This window comes from Terrapene carolina, unplaced genomic scaffold, assembly GCF_002925995.2.
Source record: "Terrapene carolina triunguis isolate 2854851 unplaced genomic scaffold, T_m_triunguis-2.0 Scaffold42, whole genome shotgun sequence".
Taxonomy (NCBI): Eukaryota; Metazoa; Chordata; order Testudines; family Emydidae; genus Terrapene; species Terrapene triunguis.
The window spans coordinates 50,516,527-50,536,646 of record NW_020664393.1 but is presented as its reverse complement, the minus strand read 5'-3'; the positions used below and the strand labels follow the sequence as shown (position 1 = coordinate 50,536,646).

Sequence of the window (20,120 nt, the reverse complement as noted above, 5' to 3'; positions counted from 1 at the left end):
CAGTTTGATGGGTCCACTTCAGACTGCTTTGAGATGAAAAGCAGAGAGAAGCAAGGATGTGTTCTTGCCCCTACATTCTTTGGGAATCTTCTTGGTACTCTTGAACTGTGCATTTAAGGACATGAAAGATGGAGTGTACCTCCACACAAGATCAGATGGGAAACTCTTCAGCCTGTCCCGACTTAAGTCAAAGACCAAACTCAAAAAGGTGCTAATCAGGGAATTTCTATTTACTGATGATGCTGCCATCATAGCCCTCAGTGAAGATCTACTACAAGAACTCATGGACCGCTTTTCAAGTGTCTGTCAGGCATTTGCTCTCACCATCAGCATCAAGAAAACGGTTGTATTAGGTTTTCAAGATTTTCAGTTACCTTAAATGCAAACCAGCTAGTAGTAGTCCAAAAGTTCAGCTATTTAGGTTCTACAATGACCACCTACTTCTCACTGGATGAAGAACTAAATGTTCACATTGGAAAGGCTGCCATCACCTTTAGCAGACTGACTAAAAGAGAATGGAACAACTCAAAGCTTACCATCAAGACCAAAATGCTAGTGTACCAAGCTTGCGTCCTCAGCATTCTCATGTACAGTGGGGAAATATGGACAACTTATGCTCATCAGGAGAAAAGGTTAAACAGTTTCCACCTATGCTGTTTACGCCACATACCCAACACCAAATGGCAGGATAAAGTCACCAATGCAGAGGTTTTTCAAAGGGTAAATTTACCAACTGTGATAGCCCTGCTCAAACAAAGATGACTGCGCTGGCTGGGCCATCTGAGTAGGTTGGAAGATGGATACATACCCAAGGACATGCTACACAGGGAGCTATCAGAGGAAACAAGAACAATAGGACTTCCAAGCTTCGATATAAAGACACATGCAAGTGAGATATGAAGGAATTTGGAATTGATCCTGACCAATGGCAAATCTTGGCAAGTGATCATAACAAGTGGTGCCATCATCTCTATCTGGGTATCAAAGTCCATGACAGAAGCTGGTTCCTACAGCTTGATGAGAAAAGAGCCAGTAGGAAGCAAACAGCTCCCAACCAAGATACATACATTTGCCATAACCGCCCAAGATCATGCAAATAAGAACATAAGAATGGCCATACTGGGTCAGACCAAAGGTCCATCAAGCCCAGTCTCCTGTTTCTGACAGTGGCCAATGCCAGGTGACCCAGAGGGAATGAATAGAACAGGTGATCATCAAGTGATCCATCCCTTGTCACCCATTCCCCGCTTCTGACAAACAGAGGCTAGGGACACCATCCCTGTCCATCCTGCCTAATAGCCATTGATGGACCTATCCTCCATGAACTTATCTACTGGTAGTTCTTTTTTTAACCCTGTTATAGTATTGGCTTTAACAACATCCTCTGGCAAGGAGTTCCAAAGGTTGACTGTGCGTTGTGTGAAAAAATACTTCCTTTTGTTTGCTTTAAATCTTGGATTGGACTATTCAGTCATATGAGACATTGCAACCCATCTACATCATAGGCTGCAATTCCCACTGTCTCTTGCAGCTGAAAGGATGCCAACAACAGCACCAGATTTGAAACCCAGGGGTTCTTGGGTGTAACAGTATTCCAGAACAAAATTAGTTTCCTAGTGTGAAAACTACTTTCCGAGCCACCAAAAACTTAAGTAAATATAAAACCTGTTAGTAACATAACCATTTTTCAGCACTGTAACATTATCTCTTTCATTTACATTTCACGTCTGGTAGGGAAAAAATAACCAAAGTCATATTCTTCATCAAAGGCTTTGGGAACAATTTCAAATAATATTTTTAAAAGTGCTCCATGCTTCTGAAGTACTTATTGTCTCCCTCCACACCTCATTACTTTTGGAATTTACTCTATGACGCTGCATTTTGATGCTGTTAAAAGCAGTTATTTTCTATCAAATACATGAGTGTTCTTTTCTCCTTCTTAGAGCACTTCTGAATCCTGGTTTTTCCAAGGTCTTCAAGTCTCTACCCCCAGAATGAGGACATCTAATTAATCTCTATATTATGAGTAATTTAGGCTCTGATCCGTCTCATGACCTATATATGTGCTTAACTTTAAGCACACAAATATTCTCATGGACTTAATTTAGGTGACTTCTATGGGACCACCATAAAATTCAGATCTAGGCCTGGCATAACCCATCTTTTAAGCATTTTTAGATCTCTAGCTTTGTTTAGTGGCCCTCTCTGAAAAAAGATATTCCAGTATAAAATACTGCAATTTGTTTGTTCAGAGTAAGGGGGCTATATAGTAGGGAATATGATATAATCTCTAGATCCCCACTTCATATGCTACTAATAACTGCATCCCATCTTTCTTCCGTGCACTTCCCTTACCCACAATATTTTCTTCTATTGACTCTTTATTAGTATCAGTTAAGCTCTAAACTATACAAGATATAAAAAAAGAGACAAACCTTGCCCTGAAAACCTTATTGTTCTAAATAACACAAGTGGAGAAGATGAGCTGAACTGGGAAGACCAGAGGAAATAACTTGGGAGTAATGTTCTTTAAATGTTCAGTTTGCTCATTACAAATTCTCAAGAACCACTTAACTGTTTCTCAGTGATAATTTGAAAGGTGTTAAACCTATTTTTCTGGCTAAATACCAACATGGATGATTACCTTCTCCTGTCTAATTCCCTCCTCCTGTAATTTCAATTGAATAAGTTATTTTTTTTTACTTCCCTTCCAAAAATATCTCTTGTGTAGATTGCTAGTTTAGAATGGTTGCTGTAATTATATTTACACTCCAGAGAGTAAAAGAGCCTTGGTGTAAATGAGAATCAGGCTCACTGTGTCTACAGGCTCGTCTATACTGCTCAGCAATGTTCACTAAACGGGTGTAATTTCTAAAGTACACCAATGTGTTGCACATTAACTGGCCCTTGGAGACCCTGCTACTGTGAACTGAAAATTTCCTATTTCTATGTAGTAATAGGGAACTTTTAGTTCATGCCAGCAGGGTCTAAACAGGCCAGTTAGTGTGTAACATGTTGGTACCCTTTAGAAATCATACCCTGCTGGTGCTCATTGCCCTGCCATATAGACAAGCCTGAAGGGTTATTTTGTAAACATATAATTATTATTTCTTTTATTACATAAATTACCAGTCAGTGTCTATTGTGTTTTGCAGTAGAGAAGATAATTTAGTAATAAATGATCTTAAATAAAACTCCCCACCTCTCCTAGCTGTATCCAGGGATTAATTTCAGAGGCAAATAGTTTCAGAGGAGGTTTCTTCTATGTCTTGTATGGCATTACAGTTTATTATTGTAACAGGGAGAGAGAACGTTTAACATTAAAAGAGTGGAAGATTCTGAGAAATAGCCACAAGAAATACATTTGTTCTGGAAAAAGGAGAAAATAGGAAAACTGCTCTAGCATATTTTATATGGCTTATATTGTAAAAAAGCCTATCTTTGCAAAAAATATTATTTCTGTTATACTGCCAAGTTCAATATCTGCAAGGTAAAATTGCAAAGTGGACTTTCCAGCATATTTTCTAATTTGATAGTTCATGGCTCAGTGATCTTTACTCATTCATGATGATCTGTCGCTTTTCCTTTTATTTTATTCCTTCTTTTTCCATTTGGGTTTCCCCACTGATCATATATACAGAACATCTTCTGTTTATATAGCACATTTCATCCCAATAGATTTTAAGGAGGCTGCACGTGCATATTGCTGAAATGTGGGGATGGAAATAAAGCAACCAATCTGCACCACAGTTTTACACAGCAGGATTTGTAGGAGGGGAATTGACTAACAATTAACTGATCTCAAAAATAGAATATAGACAAGTGAGTTGTAATTGTAGTACCCCTCCCCACAATATTTTTCCAGGGGATTGCTTTAGCACTCATTTTCTTGTGAAAATCACCATTGGACAGTGGCGTTGAAACAGGTTTTATAGTTCCACTCTTCTTTTCAGGTGCTAGACATGGGTGACATATCGAAGCCATCATAAGCATCTGGAGTGGTACCACCAGTGATGCTTTAGGAAAATTCTCCATATCAGATGGGAAGACTGTTGCACCAATGCAAGCATCCTCTCTGCAGCTAGCATCACTAGTGTTGAGGCAAATATTATGTAACATCAACTTCGCTGGTCTGGTCATTGTGTGCGGATGGCTGATACTTGTCTTCTGAAGCAAGTCCTCTTTTCTCAACTTTGTCATGGTAAGAGGACCCACGGGGGACAGACAAAACCCTAAAAGGACACCCTGAAAGTATATCTTAAGAAGGGAGCCATTGACCCCATGAATTGGGACAAGCTGGCTAGTAATAGACTGCAATGGCATCACATCATACATCAAGCCTCAGTCTGTTTTGAAGAGAATTGCCTTGCTCTAGAGCAGGAGTTCTCAAACTGGGGGTCGGGACCCCTCAGGGGGTCACGAGGTTATTACTTGGGGCAGGGAGTGCGAGCTGTCAGCCTCCACCCCAAACCCTGCTTTGCCTCCAGCATTTATAATGGTATTAAATATATTTAAAAGTGTTTTTAATTTATAGGGGGGGGGTCGCACTCAGAGGCATGCTATGTGAAAGGGGTCACCAGTACAAAAGTTTGAGAAACACTGCTCTAGAGGCTGAGAAATGACAGAGGAAGGAGAATCCTGGCATCATGGCCAGCAGTTGTGCTCTCTCCAAACAACCACCTATCATATATGTGGAAAAACCTGTAGAGCACAAATTGGACTCCTCAGCCATCTTAAGTCTCATCAATGAGAGACTCTTCTCCCTGGCAGACATCAGCCTCATGTTGAGGGATGGCCGATTATAGTGGGGGTGCTGAAAGCCATTGAACAAAATTGCAAACCCTGTATATGAGGGAAACCACTTCAAGCCAGGGGGTCCTGCTGTACCTCCAGCACACCTAGTTCCAGCACCCCTTCCATAAGATCTACTATGACCAAAATAGCCAGAGCCTTGGTCTTAGACGTCATTCATATCCCCTCACATTCCAAGGTGAATGTAGCTAAGATTCTGTTTTCTATGTACTGTGCTTTTAATTGTAAGAAGCATGTCTGCCAGGGCAAGGATTAGGAAACTTTCAGAATGGACAATCTTACAGAGTGAAGGTTACACTTTCTCTCATGGAGCTTGTGTATTCATTCCATCTTCTGTTGTTGTCTTTGTTAATCTAAAACAAAAGTAACCATTTGGCTCAATGGAAGACAAAGAAAATTGATGATGGGGTTTTCTATAACAAAAAAACAAAGAATATAAAATCTCCATGAGAGAGAAAACACAGCATGAGATCTCACTCTGTAAGATCCCCCATCTTGAATTCCCTCATGTCCCTTCCCTCTAATAAACCGATATACGGACTCCTGAATTTTAAAGGTGCAGCATGTGACAGATATTGCAATCACATGCAGTATCTTTAGGGGAATATTGTATTAACCTTATGAATGTTCTACATATTGTTGTGTTCTACTCCATGGGAGAGGGTTACCACAGCTCCTCAAGGAACTAAAAACAGTGGGGATAATTACTGCAGCCCCTGGGATTGCAGAGCGCTCCAGAGAAGTACCGTTCACTGGGGTAGTTTGCAGTACAGGAGGCCCAACAAGCCCAAGACACAGAAAGGTATAAAAGGTGGATTTTAACCTAAGAGAGGGCCTTCATTTTGATTCAATAACCTGACATGACCTTTTGTTTGGGTGGGGGGAGTGGGAGCAAATCCTGCAGAAGGGCTGGAAGGAATAGAACCTGCCAGCATTTCCATAAGACTGATTGGAGCGGGAGGGGGGAGAGGCTAGTGGTAAAGTGTTTAGAGCCTTTCATTGTTTTATATGTTTTATCTGTATGCTTTTGTCCTTAAATAAATGTACTCTGCATTGACAGAGCCGTTTGATTACTTATAATCACTGGCATTCACTGGTCATTGCCCTTGAAGAGAGAAAAAAAGAAGCACAGGGGCTGGACATTAGTCAGACCTGCTGGGATTAACACAGTGAATTCAGCGCCGTATTATTGCCTAGGCCGACAAGGCCTAGGCCTAGGGCGGCAAATTTTCAGGGGCGGAAGCTCCCCTCCGCGCCCCACCCCCCTGCTCCAGCTCACCTCCGCCTCCTCTGCAAGTGCGCCGCGGCGTCCTGTTTCTCTCCGCTCCCAGCGCTTGCGCCACGAAACAGCTGTTTCGTGGGGCAGGGAGGGAGGGGGGAAGAGGGGGAACGCCACATGCTGGGGGAAGAGGCGGGGCCAGGGGCGGGGATTTGGGGAAGCGATCCAATAGGGGAAGGGAGGGGGCGGAGTTGGGCCAGGGACTTTGGGGAGGGGGTTGGAATGGGGGCAGGAAAAGGGCGGAGTCGGGGCAAGGACAGGGCGGCAATTATTTCCCGGCCTAGGGGCGGCAAAATTATTAATCCGCCACTGAGTGAATTGCATGGGAGCTGAAGAGCGGTGATAGATAGAGGTATGTCTACACTGCAATTAGACACTCACGGATGGCCTGTGAGAGCTGACTCAGGCTCACAGGACTTGGTCTAAGTGGCAGTTTAATTGCAGTATATTTGTTCTGGGACCTTCCCATCTTGCATGGTCCTAGAGCTCGGGCAGCAGTCCGAGCCTGAACCTGAAACTCTACTCCACAATTAACTAGCCCTGCAAGCCCAAGCCCCATGAGCCTAAGTCAGCTGGTATGGGCCAGCCACGGTTTTTAATTGCAGGATAGACACAGCTCTAGAGGCCTGAGACTTGAGTGAGCATTCTTGGAGCAGACCACGGAGGGGGGTTAAATGTGCAGAACTGTACCACCGACCATAAAACAAAGAATCATAGCTACATACATCACAGGTCACAGGTTCAAAAATGTGTCAGAGGGAACAGTGCTACAACACCACAAATGCTACAGTCCTGGCCCCATTCAACTCAATGGGAGTTTTGTCATTGTCGTCAATGGGGCAGGATTTCACCCTAAAGTGTTAACGCTCATTCCATGTTAAGTAGCTCTGCAGAATGAGTTCTGCTTTTATTTAAATAATATGGGAGAAGGATATAGTGGGATAGTTCACTCGGAAATGGTCTTAAATGGGTCAAAGCTCATTGTGACTAGAATAACTCTAAAACGTAACCACGATTCTGATAAAATTTTAGTGTATCATTGTCATGTATTTTTAATAGTTTAAACTTAAAATTTACATTTGAATTTAGACAAAAACAGAAGTAGGTGTCAGGACTTAATTCAGGTTATTAGTCAGATCAGCCTCTGTAGCCTGGCACAGTTTAGCTGGTTTAAAAGATGTCTTAGCGCTCAATACCCCTGTGGCAACAAGCACTTCCACAATTTTTAAGGGGTCAGTAGCTCATACATTTGTATCAATACAGTATTTAGCTGCTGCATTTGCAGCTGATCACAAGCCCTGACAAAAATTATAATCACACAGTTAGCTGGGCTAGAAAAAAAACTAAAGACACATTCAGAACTATTCTCATTGAAAAATGCCCCCGAAGCAGCTGAGCAATTTGGATTTTGTCTAAAGACAATACCCAGGATGGCTAAACCCTGAAAATTCTCATCACAGAAAGGGAAATAATGAACAAGTTAATAATTCTTATAAGGTAATAGTCTGTTTTTGTTGTAAAAAGTTGACAGGAGTGGTTATCGTCTTGGTGAGAAATGTCAAAAACTCCCTAAAGCATCACAGCGCACATACATTTTGAATGTAACTCTCAATCTCTCATTTACACAAGCAGCCATGGGATGTTTAATTAGCACAAAGGGTCAGAACCTTTGTTTTACATCTCGGCCAGTTGAACAGTGCCCTCAGTCTTAGTTTATTTGCCTTTACTAATGTTCTGACACAGTGAGCGTGGCACTGTACATTATTCTATGAGCTCCTAGAAAGAGACAGAAAAATAAATAAAATAATTTGCTTTCAGTCAAGTCAGTAATTAATCTAGATCTTAGACTATTAGAGAGAGTGCTTTCCTAAACTAAGGAGGGGTAAATCCTGCTAAGAAATAATGGAGAAAGTGGTTCTCATCCATTATTGTTCACTTTGTAGGTCAGTTGCAATCCTCAATGCTACCTAGATGGGGTCCATCAAATACTAATATTTCCAGGGTCTCCAAAATGCTAATGCCCCCCATTGTGCTAGGTACTCTCTACATATATAATAAAAAAACCCCAGTCTCTTCCACAAAGACCTTGCAGACTACTTGTATGATGGGACAACAACAGGTGGAGGAAATGGGTGGGGAGGATGACGACAATAATTGTGATTAAATTCAGCACACTAAGTACCTCCCCTTGTTCATGCACTCCACGATCAGCAGGATAAAGTTGTTCTGCAAAGCCACAAGGTGTAAAAATCACATTTTTTGCTTGGCATCCTCTAAAAGACTCTGAAACACCAAGCTGGGGAAAAGGAAGATTTGCTGACTTTTCAGAGTGAGTCCAGTGCTTATGATCTGAACTCCTTTACCTTGAATTGCTTGTGCATAAGTTAGCCCAACAGTAGCAATGTCTGAGCTTGTCTGTGTGCAATGTGTCTATGGACTTGACATTTATATTTAAATATTCTCTGTCACACCATGCGCTAATAGGTTTCCCAGAAGTCCATTAAACACAACCTATTTTTCTGCTTCAAGTGCCAGTGTATCTTGTGCCTTTCTCACCTCCACTATCTATGGTGTCTATTTTGATACACCTATAGGTATGATCCATTGTAAAGAGGCATATGGTGATAATGTGACAATGCTTTCCTAGAAGATAGGCTTTCTTTACTTGCAGTGATATGTAAGTGGAATATCTTCAGCCGCCATTTATACTCTACTGAAATGAGCCTGCTACCTTGTGAGTGGGCAGAAAGTCATTCTTCTAGCGGATGTGGATATTTCTGCTGCCAGTCAAGATCCTATGCATGGTAAGGGCAATAGTCCAATCTGGGAATCTTGCTGTTCACTGGGAGCTTCAGTGTTCAACACATATGTTGGCACCTCCACTCCCCCTGTCCAGTTCAGAACCAAATTAAGTTTTGAAAAAATATAAACTATTGAAGCCAAATGTGCGGAGTTTATATCTCCAGTACATTGGGGTGGAAAAAAATTACAGTAAACAGGTCTCAGTGCCCCTTTAGCCTTCCAGTAGAAGCCACACAGATATGTTTAAAGTGGTTTTATTGATGATTTAGCTCTGTGAGTCTCATTGGATTGTGATTAGTATTAAATGTATAAGCATACAAGGCTTGTTTTCGCTTGGAATTTTTCTAAAGAAAAGTCATAGGGTAGTCATGGTGAAAATGGAATTTGTCATGGAAACACAATAAAAATGGCAAGTGGATTTTATTTTTCCATTGCAATTTTATGATAACGAACAAATATGAACAAACTTAGTAGTTGCCCTATATCATAAACAACATTTGTAAATACAATCTAATGCTCCAATTTTGTTTGAATGTATATCTTTTGTTTTGATTTTATGTTGTGTAAGAAAGAAACCTTCCTACCCCTTAAAAAAATAACAGGTGTCTCTGAGAGTACACTATACTGCTCCCTTGTATCACCCCAATATTTTTTGCTTAATTGGTGCTCTTCCTTAGCCTCCTTTGCAGCCCAGAGTTTAGCTTGCAGTTCTCAAGTTTCCCAGTGAAATGAATTCATCTGTTTATTTACAAGCACATCAACCCACCCACTTGAAAAATCCCAAATGTCAAAAGTCATGGATTATTTTTTTCCCATCTAAACCTGAAAATAACAATGCCTAGGGCTCCAATGACACCTATGGCAAAACTGCTAACTTGAACAAAGGCCGCATTTTTGTCATGGGCTTGACAAATGTGTCAAATGTCATGCTTCTTTTCATCCCCAGTCAACTGGATTTCCTCCCCCTACAGGGTGCAATGTTGAGACTGCTGGCCAACTGGAGAGCCTGCTGTGATTAGTCAGTGCTTTCAGCATCATACCTATTGCACTGCAGTAAGGAAAGTTCATTCTATTTCTTCCTTTGATTTATAGCAGTATTTAAAGAAATGTCTTATATAGGCTCTAGGTGCATTTGACACAGAAAGGTAACACGATTACAGCAGACTGTCCTTGCCCTAAAGCCCAGATTAAAAATGAAAGCCAATTAAAGCCATGAGTGGCCACTGATAGTTTTTTCAGATTGAATGGCTTTCAAAGGGTCCTAAGCCTGAGCTCCAAAATTTGTGCAAAATGTACTGTGACAAATACAAGTCTCTAGCAATGGTGTACCATTCAACACTTTAAAAGAATGCACAATAAACACAAAGTAGGATGCAAGTGAGTGTGCAAAAAAAGTACTGTTTCCCTGAAAGCAACTGAAAAAAGGGATTTTGGCAGGATAAATTGTGTTCCTAACTGAGCTATGTCTAAATGCTAGCATTTAAATCCACAATTAAATGTGGGCACAATTTTATGCAAGGAGGACAGCTTTAAAAATCAGGCCTTTAGTATTTCAGTTTCCCATTTGGAAAATCTGGATGATAATGTGTACTTCACAGAGATTTTAGAAAGAGTAATCAGACAATGTTTGTGACATTTACCATTGACATCAAGGAGAATGTTACCACTATTTCAGTGGCAGCAGGCTCAGGGCCCTAAAGATGCGTGTTACTACTTTTATTCCTCCGAATCTTGCCAATAGGTTCCAACAGCCTCATTCCCCCAGAGAGCAGGATTCTGTTTATGAACCCAGGATCTTAAAAGGTCATCTACAGAATCAATCTCTTAAACTTAGTCAATGCCCTCACAGGCACAGAAGTGAAAGCAGCAGCAAGTGGTTTTCTTGTAAAAAGTATTTCACTTGCAAATACACCCTTTATTTTCCCCCATCTTTCAGAGCACTTTTATCTCTAATGAGATAGTATTTCAATTGAAATAAATTAGTTAGCTGAAAAATCTTAGGTATCATTGAACTTCCATTTGATGTTCTTTGCAGCACCCAAAGGTGGGATAATGCCTATTCATATTTTCATTACAAAAATATAATAAAGAGACTTGAATATCTAATGGTTACATTAGTCAGAATTACACTCTACAGAGGATCACAAATAGATAACTTCCTGTCACCTGCTGACTATATAGAAAGAAAAAGACTGAAGTAAGGAAAGTTTCAAGAGGGAAGAAAAATATGACTGCTTTTCTAGATAAAACAGATGAAAAAAAAAAGTAAAACTTACCACTGGCAAATTACTATCCAGCTTAATACTGCCAAACCACTGACCATAGTAACTCCTAAAATGATGGAGATTAAAGAGCCTTTAGGAATCCTTCCAGAATCTGAAACACGAAAAAAAGCCATGCTTCATTTGCATCAGCAAAAACAGCAAATGGTATTAACGTGTCAGTCATAGTAGTTTTCCAGCAAGCAACTTCATACTTTCTGCCATAATTAGGAAGAACTGCAAGGCCACTACATTGTTCTCCTTCAAATCTTTCTTTCAACCTCTCCACTGATATCTATAAAATACTGGACGTTGAAGCTAGACAAATTCAGACTGGAAATAATATGTATATTTTAAACAATGAGGGTAATTAACCATTGGAACAATCTACCAAGGGTCATGGTGGATTCTCCCTCACTGTTTAATTTTTAAATCAAGATTAGATGTTTTTTCCAAAAAATATGTCCTAGGAATTGTTTTGGGGAAGTTCTGTGGCCTATATTATAGAGGGGGTCAGATTAGATGAACACAATGGTCCCTTCTGGCCTTAAATCTACGAATCCCTACTTAATAATGGCTAACCAGCAGGTGTGATGTGACTGCTGTGTATCTTGTAGACCATAACTGTTTCATTGTTACTTTGTGATTCCTCCCCCCCCGTCTGTTGTTTCCACCTGTGGACTCTCATCTTCTACCTAGACTGTAAATTCTTTGGGGGCAGGGAACATCTTTTTGTTATGTGTTTCTTGCCTGCACAATGATGCTAGAGCTTCTGCAATACAAATAAATAATAATAATACTAAGATGCATGCATTATCCAATCTATAAGAAATCAGGCTTATATAGCAAATAGAGTGCCAGATTCTCCACCTCATCCTTACACAGGTACACAATTGGAAGGAAAGGAATAAGGAGCCTTCCCTCATTTCTTGCATAGTCTACATCTAGCTAAGTCACAATGGTAGTCCCTGCATTCAGTGGAACACAAGGACTGCTCCTTCCCTATTCAAAGCACCTCAAAGCATACAGAGGAAAGGTGAAGAAACAGATGAGTCAAATACTGAAATCCTTGGTCAGATTTTACTCAGTGCTTAATTAGGTAAAACTCCCACTGAGAAAGGCATTCAACACCCTTGCAGTATCAAAATCATTACCATCCAAGGGCTGTTCATTAGCCTGACATATGTCAGCAGAGAGACAAGGTGAGGTAATACCTTTTATTGAACCAGCAAGTTGGTGGGAAAGACAGACTTCCGTGCCACACAGAGACCTGAAGAAAATCTCTGTGTGGCTCGATAGCTTGTCTCTCTCACCAACGGAAGTTGGTCCAGTAAAAGATATTACCTCACCCACCTTGTCTATCTAGTATCCTGGGACCTACTTGGCTACAAGTACACTGCACACGTTGGCAGACTCAGTTCAGATTCTATATACACAAAAGACACCATAATAACTGATATAAATGTCACCTTTGTTGACCGTCTCAGACATTTCAGTTAGAGCTGGTTGAAATTTTTCAGTGAAGTATTTTTCCATTGCCAAATGCTGGTTCATTGACACCAAAATATGAATGCATGAGACTTACCCCAGAATAGCCAGTCACTTGGTGGTCAGGGTATTTCTCTTGCATATGGAAGACCAGGGTTCAAGTCCTAGCATGGTCTGATTTGGAGCAGGGACTGAACCTGAGTTTCCCAATTCCCAGATGAGCGCCCTAACCACCAGGCGACTGGCTATTCTGGGATGAGTGTCTCACTCTCCTGTGTTTTTTCACAAAGAATTTCAAAAAGTTTCATTTTCATTCTGCATTGGAATGGAAATAATTTTTGAAACCTGAACATTTTTGTGAAACAGAATTGACATTTTCTGGCCAGCCCTGATTTGAATACCCGAGAATGAACTATCTTCTCAGCTCTAGAAGTGATCCATTCAGAACACACTTGAGACTTATCAGTGGAGTATTATTGAGAAGCTTGCCCTGCCAGTGTCCATGCTCTCTCTGCACTAAAGATTTAGTCTATTGGATTATTAATTTAGCACCCTTTTATGAGAAGGAGAGTTTCTCTGATCTAGCCATGGGGAGCTGTAATAAACTTGTCTCAACTATAAATTGCTTTTTGTGTATGTATCATACAAACTGATTAAATAGTCCAATGGAGCAATTTATATTTTGTTTACAAGTCAAAATATTAAATTATAAAAAGTTATTAATCAAATTCAATAGTCAAGTAAGAAAAAGAACTAAAAGTGGAATTTCCAGAAAGAGAATGTGTAATCCCAGTGCTAGCAGTAATCATGGAGGCCCCAGGGAAAGCCATGGAAGAAATACAACAGCAAAACCATTGCTGTGGGGTTAAATGGTTATTACCCTGGGAGTCTGGGCTGGGGTGATGGTCTTCTGGCTAGGGGTTCCCTCTGAGGCTTCAGGGGTCACTCCTGCAGTCTGCTGCTTAGCGCAGTCATGTTCATCTTTCCCCACTAACTGCAGTTCCCTCCCTTTTAGTGGCCTCATGCATGATTGACAGGGCCAGAGGGGTGGGACTATTCTTGTCCCCAGGGCCTCTCTTGCACGTTCCTCATCCTTGTGTGGGTCATAGAATCATAGAATATCAGGGCTGGAAGGGACCTCAGGAGGTCATCTAGTCCAACCCCTTGCTCAAAACAGGACCTAATCCCAACTAAATCATCCCAGCCAGGGCTTTGTCAAGCCTGACCTTAAAAACCTCTAAGGAAGGAGATTCCACCACCTCCCTAGGTAACCCATTCCAGTGCTTCACCACCCTCCTAGTGAAAAAGTTTTTCCTAATATCCAACCTAAACCTCCCCCACTGCAACTTGAGACCATTACTTCTTGTTCTGTCATCTGGTACCACTGAGAACAGTCTAGATCCATCCTCTTTGGAACTCCCTTTCAGGTAGTTGAAAGCAGCTATCAAATCACCCCTCATTCTTCTCTTCTGCAGACTAAATAATCCCAGTTCCCTCAGCCTCTCCTCATAAGTCATGTGCTCCAGCTCCCTAATCATTTTTGTTGCCCTCTGCTGGACTCTTTCCAATTTTTCCACATCCTTCTTTTGGGGGCCCAAAACTGGACACAGTACTACAAGTGAGGCCTCACCAATGTCAAATAGAGGGGAACAATCACATCCCTCGATCTGCTGGCAATGCCCCTACTTATACAGCCCCAAATGCCGTTAGCCTTCTTGGCAACAAGGGCACACTGTTGACTCATATCCAGCTTCTCGTCCACTGTAACCTCTAGGTCCTTTTCTGCAGAACTGCTACCTAGCCACTCGGTCCCTAGTCTGTAACAGTGAATGGGATTCTTCCGTCCTAAGTGCAGGACTCTGCACTTGTCCTTGTTGAACCTCATCAGGTTTCTTTTGGCCCAATCCTCTAATTTGTCTAGGTCACTCTGTATCCAATCCCTACCCTCCAGCATATCTACCACTCCTCCCAGTTTAGTGTCAACTTGCTGAGAGTGCAGTCCACGCCATCCTCTAGATCATTAATGAAGATATTGAACAAAACCGGTCCCAGGACCGACCCTTGGGGCACTCCACTTGAAACCGGCTGCCAACTAGACATGGAGCCGTTGATCACTACCTGTTGAGCCTGACGATCTAGCCAGCTTTCTATCCACCTTATAGTCCATTCATCCAGCCCATACTTCTTTAATTTGCTGGCAAGAATACTGTGGGAGACAGTATCAAAAGCTTTGCTAAAGTCAAGGAATAACACATCCACTGCTTTCCCCTCATCCACAGAGCCAGTTATCTCATCATAGAAGGCAATTAGGTTAGTCAGGCATGACTTGCCCTTGGTGAATCCATGCTGACTGTTCCTGATCACTTTCCTCTCCTCTAAGTGCTTCAGAATTGATTCCTTGAGGACCTGCTCCATGATTTTTGCAGGGACTGAGGTGAGGCTGACTGGCCTGTAGTTCCCCAGATCCTCCTTCTTCCCTTTTTTAAAGATGGGAACTATATTAGCCTTTTTCCAGTCATCCAGGACCTCCCCCGATCGCCAGGCGTTTTCAAAGATAATGGCTAATGGCTCTGCAATCACATCCGCCAACTCCTTTAGCACCCTCGGATGCAGCGCATCCGGCCCCAGGGACTTGTGCGCGTCCAGTTTTTCTAAATAGTCCCGAACCATTTCTTTCTCCACAGAGGTCTGGTCACCTTCTCCCCATACTGTGCTGCCCAGTGCAGCAGTCTGGGAGCTGACCTTGTTCATGAAGACAGAGGCAAAAAAAACATTGAGTACATTAGCTTTTTTCACATCCTCTGTCACTAGGTTGCCTCCCTCATTCAGTAAGGGGCCCACACTTTCCTTGACTTTCTTCTTGTTGCTAACATACCTGAAGAAACCCTTCTTGTTACTCTTAACATCTCTTGCTAGCTGCAACTCCAAGTGTGATTTGGCCTTCCTGATTTCACTCCTGCATGCCTGAGCAATATTTTTATACTCCTCCCTGGTCATTTGTCCAATCTTCCACTTCTTGTAAGCTTCTTTTTTGCGTTTAAGATCAGCAAGGATTTCACTGTTTAGCCAAGCTGGTCGCCTGCCATATTTACTATTCTTTCTACACATCGGGATGGTTTTTTCCTGCAACCTCAATAAGGATTCTTTAAAATACAGCCAGCTCTCCTGGACTCCTTTCCCCCTCATGTTATTCTCCCAGGGGATCCTGCCCATCAGTTCCCTGAGGGAGTCAAAATCTGCTTTTCTGAAGTCCAGGGTCCGTATTCTGCTGCTCTCCTTTCTTCCTTGCGTCAGAATCCTGAACTCGACCATCTCATGGTCACTGCTTCCCAGGTTCCCATCCACTTTTGCTTCCCCTACTAATTCTTCCCGGTTTGTGAACAGCAGGTCTAGAAAAGCTCTGCCTCTAGTTGGTTCCTGCAAAACTTGCACCAGGAAATTGTCCCCTACACTTTCCAAAAACTTCCTGGATTGTCTGTGCACCGCTGTATTGCTCTCCCAGCAGATATCAGGGTGATTAAAGTCTCCCATGAGAACCAGGGCCTGCGATCTATACACCTCATCACATCACCCCTTAACCTTCTCTTTGTTAAGCTAAATAGATTGAGCTCCTTGAGTTTAACACTAACTATAAGGCAAGTTTTCTAATCCTTTAATCATTCTCGTGACTCTTCTCTGAACCCTCTCCAATTTATCAACATCCTTCTTAAATTGTGGGCACCAGAACTGGACACAGTAGCCCAGCAACAGTCTCACATGTGCCAAATACAAAGGTAAAATAACCTCTCCTCCTACTTTAGATTCCCCTGTTTATGTATCCCAGGATCGCATTAGCTCTTTTGGCCACGTCACACTGGGAGCTGTTATTCAGCTGATTATCCCCACTTATTTTTCAGAATCAAAGATCTTCACAGAGTAAGGCATAAAACCCCATACGGCACAGAAATGCTCTACTGAGATTTCTTCACGACCCCAGAGGAATTATGAATTTATTTCCACAATGGTCTACACTAACACCCCAACTCGATCTAAGGTACGCAACTTCAGCTACGTGAATAACGTAGCTGAAGTCGACATACCTTAGTTCGAACTTACCGCGGTTCAGACGCGGTCCACACGCGGCAGGCAGGCTCCCCCGTCGACTCCGCGGTACTCCTCTCGCTGAGCTGGAGTACCGCAGTCGACGGCGAGCACTTCCGGGATCGATTTATCGCGTCCAGACCAGACGCGATAAATCGAACCCAGAAGTTCGATTGCCAGCCGTCGAACTACCGCGGTAGTGTAGACCTGGCCTGAGTGAGAAATGTTTCCAACTTCAGAAAAGAAAGCCTTGTGCCTAATGATGAATCCTACCCATAAAAAGGGAGTGAAGGTGTTATGTGAATATACAGCATAGGATAGTTAACATTACTAGAGCTCTTCAAGTTTTTAAGAAGATTGAAATCCGCATAATAATGTGAAGTGCTCTCACAATTTTAAATCACTCTAAACTGCACAAGGCCCAAATTCCAATCACTTCCAAATTCCACCTGCTTATTTATGATAATCAGCTTGTCGGTTTACAGAGGAGATGGGTTGCATTCTCACACAGGTTCACAAACTCATTTCAAATGTATCAGGAAACTGCTTGGAGTTTGAAAAAATGCTATGCTAACAAAAAATATTAAATCAATATCACCAAAAAAACAACCAACAATCTGGATGATATTTAAAAGAAGATACTTAAAAGATGATACTTAAAAGAAATATCACAGGTTAAATCTATTACTTTTGCATATTGCATAAAAACTGGATCTTTTCTGACCACAGATGGCTGTTGAGGAAAGTAATCTATTGTCAATTCAATTAATGATAATGGTTCAAACGTACATTTTTTGCATTTTATTGAAAAAGATCTCAAAGCGCTTTACAAATTTAACACACCTCTGGGATCAGGGAGCTCTTTAACAGTACACAGGAATACTGTACACCTTTTACTTAGTTGAAACTGCATGAGCAACAATAAGTAGGCAGAGTATAATTACCCAGACAGGAGTATGGCTAAGACCCTATAGCTAACACCCATTATCCTTGTGGAAAGTGCCAAAGAATCTTTAATTACTGCAAGTGATCAATACCTTAGTTTTACATGGATACCAAAAGGTTGGACTTCCAGGAACACAATACCTTCAAAAAGAGTGCTGGAACATGGGTTTAGCACAAATTCATAGAGAAGTATGTGCCTAGGAGGTTTCCTCTTCCAGGGCCGACTCCAGGCACCAGCTTGTCAAGCAGGTGCTTGGGGCGGCCGCTCCGGAGAGGGGCGGCACGTCCAGGTATTCGGCGGCAATTCGGTGGACGGTCCCTCACTCCGCCTGGGAGCGAAGGACCTCCTGCCGAATTGCCGCTGCAGATCACGATCATGGCTTTTTTTGTTGTTTTTGTTTTGTTTGTTTTTTGGCTGCTTGGGGCGGCCAAAACCCTGGAGCCGGCCCTGTCCTCTTCAGATATTGACCTGACCACACAGTAATTTGCTAACGAAATCTGATGAGATCACAGCCCAAATGTGGAATGCATGCAGTTTAATCCTTGGATTTAGGGAGAGGGATCGTGTTCTTCTTAAAAAGTCTGTCAATAAAGATTAAATCCAAAGGGTAATTTCTGTTGATTTATAGTAAACAGGAATAAACAGCTGTTGATCGATTGTTCAAAGTGAAGCTGAGGTATTAATCAATCTCAAAAGCATTTATGGTGGTTATACTATAAAGCAATTCAGATTATTCAGCAAGATGGGGCATGAGCCTGCTGACCCAGGGAATTTATTATCGAATTAGGTTTTCTTCTACAGCTTTAAACTTGAACCATGACAGAAGTCAGTATCCCTGGACTCCAGTGTTTATATATATATTTTTAAATTTAAACATAGAAGCAGGCATAGATGGTCTGAGCTCAGATTACAAACCCCTCCCCCCCATACACAGAGAGCTAGATTGTAGCATTTATCTCACATCCCTGTATAGAATAACATGGAGCTGTTCTGCCCCAAGATGGGAGCTAAGAGTTCTCTATTCACATGGGCATGGGGTTGGCAATTTGTTCCACCCACCCAGATTACTCCCCACTCATGCGCCAGCCCTGCTTCATGGACCAGTACAGAGAGGAAATGGAGTCATGACCTCTGTCCCACATGGTGACCCAATCCTGGGGCAGCAGGAGCAAGCAGTCCCTGTGTTCTCCAGAGCACAGGAAACACTACGTTGGGAGCGCAAGATTGGGGAAGTTTCTTCCACAGCCTCATCTGTCTGTGCCTTGAGTGTATTGCTCTGCCTCCAAGGCCTTTTCATAGAGCTTCCCAGGGTCCCTCTGAGTTCCTGACTGGGTCTTCAGCCCCCAGCCCTGCTTCATTGTTCCACACTGTTGTGGATCCAGGTGACCTCTGGAGAGGCAGTTCACTCCCTGCCTCTTACAAAGCAGGTAGGATTTCTGAACCTTGTCATATCCTATTATACAACAAACCAGAACAGAGTTAAATAATATTTTCATATCCTTGTGAGGGGTTGAGACATCTACACTGTCTCTTCTGGAAACTGATATTTCAACAGCACCATAAACATATAATGCACTTTACAAACAAATGAAAGTCAAAGCGCAAGGTCATTGCAATCAGTTAAACAAAGATGTACATTGGATAACAGCTCAATGGCAAGGGGGTGGGCACATTACTGGTGAGGACTTCAGCACTGGATGGTTCCATGGAAGATATTTAAGGAGGAATTTGAAAGAGAAATGTCTAGTGGTGTCACTCTGAGGTGTGGTTAGGATGAATGCATTAGCAAGGGTGGGTTAAGAGGTGTATAATTGTTAAAAAATGGGAGGTCTTTAGAACAGTGATTCTTTTTTTCATTTTGCAGATCCTGTTCTTAAGATATATCCTGTTGTGTACCCCCTCCCTTCTCTATCCTCCCAGTCCTATACGTGACCTATGACAACTACACTATGTGGTTACACAGTAAAGCATGACAGTGTTACAGATACAAGATGAAAATAAACTTACTTCAAGTGAGTATGGCTGGCTGGCTATGCCCCACGGGCCCCCCCACCCTTTTCTGTACCTATGCTGTTTATTTTTTCTCCCTGGGGCTAGGACTTCACATATATTTGTATCAAATCTTCCCCTTGTTGCTGCAGACTCTACTGATCGAATCTGTCTGGGTTAATCAGAAATTTAGTTTTACCTCTCTGGATCTGGAGTAGTCCACAAATTTGCCCATGACTGAATTTAAAGGAACATGCAGCAAAGACAGACAAGAAGCACCTGCACAGCATACAGAATGATGTCTTTCCCCTCAATTCTGTAGGTTAAAAAAATCTGGGAACCCCGTATGAGTTCTTGCATGTGACACAACCAACAGTATGTGTCACTCCTTGCAGACTGACATATGCCTCAACACTATGAAAGAAGCAGTTCTATAGACCATCTGGAAGTGCTCTGAGAACCA

At 42.0% G+C, this 20,120-nt stretch overlaps 1 protein-coding gene across 1 annotated transcript in view; it reads right to left on the bottom strand.

Moving 5' to 3' along the window:
- TPO (thyroid peroxidase) overlaps positions 1-20,120 on the bottom strand; it is an 83,251-nt gene that overhangs the window by 6,708 nt on the left and 56,423 nt on the right. The window contains exon 14 of the mRNA XM_024215792.1: positions 11,170-11,269. Coding sequence (XP_024071560.1) covers positions 11,170-11,269 — 100 coding nt within the window. The remainder of the gene's footprint in view (positions 1-11,169; positions 11,270-20,120) is intronic.